The sequence below is a fragment of the Hevea brasiliensis genome, chromosome 11 (genome assembly GCF_030052815.1).
Source record: "Hevea brasiliensis isolate MT/VB/25A 57/8 chromosome 11, ASM3005281v1, whole genome shotgun sequence".
NCBI lineage: Eukaryota > Viridiplantae > Streptophyta > Magnoliopsida > Malpighiales > Euphorbiaceae > Hevea > Hevea brasiliensis.
The window spans coordinates 21,916,069-21,921,342 of record NC_079503.1 but is presented as its reverse complement, the minus strand read 5'-3'; the positions used below and the strand labels follow the sequence as shown (position 1 = coordinate 21,921,342).

At 34.9% G+C, this 5,274-nt stretch overlaps 1 protein-coding gene across 1 annotated transcript; it reads left to right on the top strand.

The window, feature by feature from the left end:
* Positions 1-2,824: 2,824 nt before the first annotated feature.
* Positions 2,825-3,922, top strand: LOC131170235 (uncharacterized). The gene has a single exon (XM_058129302.1). It carries the CDS (start codon positions 2,825-2,827, stop codon positions 3,920-3,922), a length of 1,098 nt encoding a protein of 365 aa, XP_057985285.1.
* Positions 3,923-5,274: the final 1,352 nt, after the last annotated feature.

Below are 5,274 nucleotides of genomic sequence, written 5' to 3'. Positions count from 1 at the left end.
TGCTTAAGGAAGAAGACCAGCTGAGATTTTTAAGGGCTTCAACATGTCCTGTGTTGAAGGTCATGTGAAGATAAGAGTCAGTCAGCAGGAATCCATATGAGGCATGTAGATTCAACAATGGGTCATGCAGACAGAGATTTTGGAACAAAATCTGTCGAAAGTTTCAAGGACTTTAACATGCCCTGTGTAGCTAGTCGTGCAGAATCTAAAGGCTCCTCTGACGAATCAACATGAGGCATGTTGAAAATAACTTAAATCAACATGAGGCATGCGGGATGACGCTGGCAGATTTGCTGACATGGAAAAATTTTCTCTTTTCATACCTTTTGTCTTTATCCCTTTAGAGACCATTTTTAGGGCAAAGCTTGAGGGGATATATAAGCATCATATTCTCATTTTTACCATAAGGAGAAAGAGAGAGAAAAATCAAAAGAGAAAGGAAAGAAGGAACCACGCCATTTTTTTTTTTAGGAAGGACACCTGCAGAGTGACGTTTCCAGCTTCCATTTTCAGAGATTTAGATTCTCTTCTTCTGCGTTCTTTTATTTTTAGTCATATTTTTATGTTTTCTTGCTCTATTTCATATTTACTACTTGTAAATACAAGCATGAGTGAGTAGATACTTAGGATTTCAGAGTTGGGTGTAATGATTTAAGTTTTATTTGTGGATTTGGATTGGTTTTAATCAGATTTTAGTATATATAAGTTTTGATTCTTATCTTGTGTGCTTATTTACATACCCATTGTTGGTACCCTTTGGGTTTTGTTCTTAATCTTAGATTAAAGGATCGATAGGTGAAAATATTTGATAGATAATCAAGATAATGAACTTAATTACCTAGTGTTAGAAATAAACTAGTGGGTTGGAGGAATTTCAAGTTAATTAAAGTGCTTGAAGGGTTTTGGGTAATTAAACATCGCATGAGAATGGGTTTAGTTTCCTTTAAAATACTCTTTAGTTTGCTTGAAAGAGAAACTAAAGGAAATCAGAATCAACTTTCTTCAAACTTGTATTTCCCTTAATCTTAGTTTTGCCTATCCAAATCCCAATGAAATTTACTTCATAAGCCTCAACTTTGGAATCAATTTTGCCATTAATTAATTAAGCTTTAGTTACTTGCTAAAATTTTAGTAAATTAGTATAATACTTAGAAATTTAATTGCTTAATTCATTATAATTTTCTTATTTTTCTAATTTAATTTGCTGCATCTCTTACTCTATTTTTGGTACAAATTATTAATAGCCTAAATAATCGTGACTTTTATAGTTTGGTACTCAAACAACAAATCTCTATGGGATGATATCTTTTCTTTACTACTTGAACGATCCGTATACTTGCGGAGTACGCATCACGTTTTTAGCGCCCTTACCGGGGATTTGTTTTTGTTTGATATTAGACGATTGATTTTTTGGTTAATTTGGGCATTTTATTTTTTATTTTAATTTCTTTTCTTTATCATTTTACTTTGAGATTTTCTTGTTTTTGTTTTTCAGGTACATATCTTTTATATGGGAAGAACAAAAAGTGTAAAAATTGATTTAATTTTTGATCCTGAGATTGAAATGACAGCTAAAGCTTTAAGAGTAGAGTCTAAAAGAAAAAAAGCTGAACTCAGAATTCAAAGACAGCAAGAGCAACATCAAGAGCAATAAGTGATAGAAGCTATGGCAAACAATAGAGTGGAAGCAAATAATTTTGAGTTGAAGCCCTCACTTTGTCAAATGGTTCAACAATCACAGTTTGGGGGAGATCTTACTAAGAGTACACATGTACACCTTACACATTTTCTTGAGATTAGTGACATGCTGAAGATAAATAGAATGTCAGATGATGCCATCCGACTGAGATTATTTCCTTTTTCTTTGAAGGATCATGCTAGGGAGTGGTTGCATTCATTACCTCCGGGTTCAATAACTACTTGGGATGAGTTGTCACAAGCTTTCTTGGCTCAATACTTTCCTCCTAGCAAGACTACCAAATTGAGAAATGAATTAACTTCTTTTAGACCAAGGGATGATGAGAGTCTCTATGAAGTATGGGAGAGATCTTCAAAGGAGATGTCCACACTTGGAATCCCTAAATGGATGCTAGTTCAACATTTCTACAATGGTATTTCTCCAGTAATTAGAAGTATAATTGATGCATCTTCAGGAGGGGATCTTATGGAGAAGTTAGAAGACAAAGCTTATTCAGTATTAGATAAAATTGCTTGCAATAATTATCAATGGAGCTGTGAAAGGAATTGACTGAAGAAGCCATCAGCTGGTGTATATGAGTTGGATGCCATGAGTATGTTCAATGCCAAATTTGATGCTTTAACGAAAAAAATGGATAAGTTAAGCATGAAGGTTGATTCTTCATTTGGAGGATCTAGTCATGCAGAAGATGTTAGTGTAGGAAATATGCATTGTATCAATGATTTTCCTTCTTATGGGCAAGAGTTTGGAAATGAGCAAGTTCATTTTGTTGGGAATTATAATCAGAAGCTAGTTGGTAATCCTTTTTCTGCTACATATAATCTAGCATGGAGGAACCACCCTAACTTTTCTTGGGGAGGTCGACAAGGACAACAGCAGCATAATTATCAATAACCTCCTAATTTTCAGCAGCAATAGCAGAATATTTAGCAAAACAGAGTACCACCTAGATTTCCACCACAAAGGAATCAAAATACTCCTATTCCATAACCACCAGTTCAGTCTTTAGACCAAGATTCAATTTTGAAGTCTATAATGGAGAATTTCTTAGCTGCTTAACATAAACAAGGAGAAATGATTCAAAAATTAACTTCAAGGATATATTAGCTTGCCACTTATAACAGGATGTTGGAAAACCAAATAGCTCAACAAGCAAGCTCTTCTAGCAAAGCACAAGGAAAACTTCCAAGTCAACCAGAGAATCCTAGAGAACATTGTAAGGTAGTGATCCTAAGGAGTGGGAAAATTGTGGGAGAAGGAAAGAAAGATGAGGTAGAAGAGAAAAAGAAGAAAGAAGATGAAGACAAGAATGAATCTACTTCAAATTATGATGAAGTTAATGAGAAAGTAAACAAGAAGAAGGAAGTTGAAAAAGAAGAAGAGGAAAAGTATGTGCCTCTACCAGCATACAAGCCGCCATTGCCATATCCTCAGAGGTTTCAGAAAGCAAAGCTAGATAAGCAATTCGAGAAATTTTCAGAAGTTTTGAAGAAATTATACATTAACATTCCATTTATAGATTTAATTTCTCAAATGCCCTCATATGCTAAGTTCCTGAAAGAAATTTTGACAAACAAAACGAGACTAGAAGATTATGAAACTATGGCATTAACAGAGGAATGTAGTGCTCTCTTACAGAATAAGCTCCCACCGAAGTTGAAAAATCCAAGAAGTTTCTCTATTCCTTGTCATATTGGGGACACTAGCATTGATAAAGCATTATGTGATCTTGGAGCTGGTGTAAGTTTGATGCCACTCTTCATTTGTGAAAAGTTGAAGGTTGGAGAATTGAAGCCAATAACCATTTCTTTGCAATTGGCTAATAGATCTATCAAATATCCAATGAGAATTTTGGAGAATGTGCCATTGAAGGTTGGAAAATTTTTCATTCCTGTGGATTTTATGGTTCTTGAAATGGAAGAGGATATTCACATACGTATCATTTTAGGGAGGCCATTTTTAGCCACAGCAGGGGCTATAATTGATGTGAAGAATAGTAGATTAACATTAAAAGTTGGAGAAGAGGAGGTGGAATTTAATTTCAATCAAGCTTTGAAGAAACATCATGAAGTTGACCCTTGTTTAAAGGTGGATGTTATTGATGAGATTGTGGAAGAAGAATTTAGGAAAAGATATCCTGAGGACCCTTTGGAGAATTGTTTGGTACATGGTAAAACAACAAAGGATGAAAATCCTAAAGTTGCAGCTTTTGCTCAAATTTGAAAGCTACTCAAGAAGTTGTAGGAGATCAAGTTTTGCAAGTTGAAGAGTTGAAACATGAAGTTCCACAACCACCCTTACTAGATGCGAAGGAAGCACCACAGGTAGACCACAAACCACTTCTATCTACGTTAAGGTATGCTATTCTTGGACCTAATTCAACTTATCCTATCATTATTAGTGCAACTCTGAGTGATGTACAAGTTGAAAAATTATTGAGAGAGTTAAGAGCATATAGGAAAGTCATTGGTTGCACCATTAATGATATCAAGGGTATAAGCCCTACCTTGTGCATGCATAGGATTCTTTTAGAGGATAATTTTAAAGCCACCATAGAACATCAAAGAAGGTTGAATCCTAATATGAAAGAAGTGGTGAAGAAAGAAATCTTGAAATTGCTTAAAGCTGGGATCATTTATCCTATTTTCTGACAGTAGTTGGGTTAGCCCGGTTCATGTAGTCCCTACGAAAGGAGGTGTGACCGTTGTGAAAAATGAAAATAATGAGTTGATACCTACTAGAATTGTCACAGGATGGAGGATGTGCATATACAGGAAGCTTAATAGTGCCACTAGGAAAGACCATTTTCCCTTGCCTTTTATTGATCAAATGTTAAAGAGGTTAGTAAAACATTCATATTTTTGTTATTTGGATGGGTATTATGGTTTTTTTCCAAATCCCAATACATCCTAGTGATCAAGAGAAAACCACATTCACATGTCCATATGGTACGTTTGCATATAGAAGAATGCCTTTTGGCTTATGTAATGCACCAGCTACTTTTCAGTGGTGTATGATGGCCATTTTCTCTGATATTATTGAGGAAATTATGGAAGTTTTCATGGATGATTTTTCTGTACATGGTTTTTCTTTTGATAATTGTTTATCTAACCTCTCTAAAGTGCTTAAAAGATGTGAAGAAACAGATTGGTGCTAAATTGGGAGAAATGTCATTTTATGGTGCAAGAAGGCATTGTTCTTAGACATTTGGTGTCACATAGAGGAATTGAAGTGGACAAAGCCAAAGTATAAGTGACTGAGAAGATGCCTCCACCAACTTCAGTGAAGGGAATTAGAAGTTTTCTTGGGCATGCTGGTTTCTACAGGTGATTTATAAAGAATTTTTCAAAAATTGCTAAACCTCTTACAAATTTGTTAAATCATGATGTTCCTTTGAATTTTGATCAAGCTTATTTTGATTCTTTCAACAGGTTGAAGAAAGCTCTAACAACAGCCCCTACTATGCAACCTTTAGATTGGTCATTGCCATTTAAGGTTGTGCGTGATGCTAGTGACTTTGCTATGGGAGTTGTACTTGGTCAAAAAAAAGAGAAGAGGTCTTATGCAATTTATTA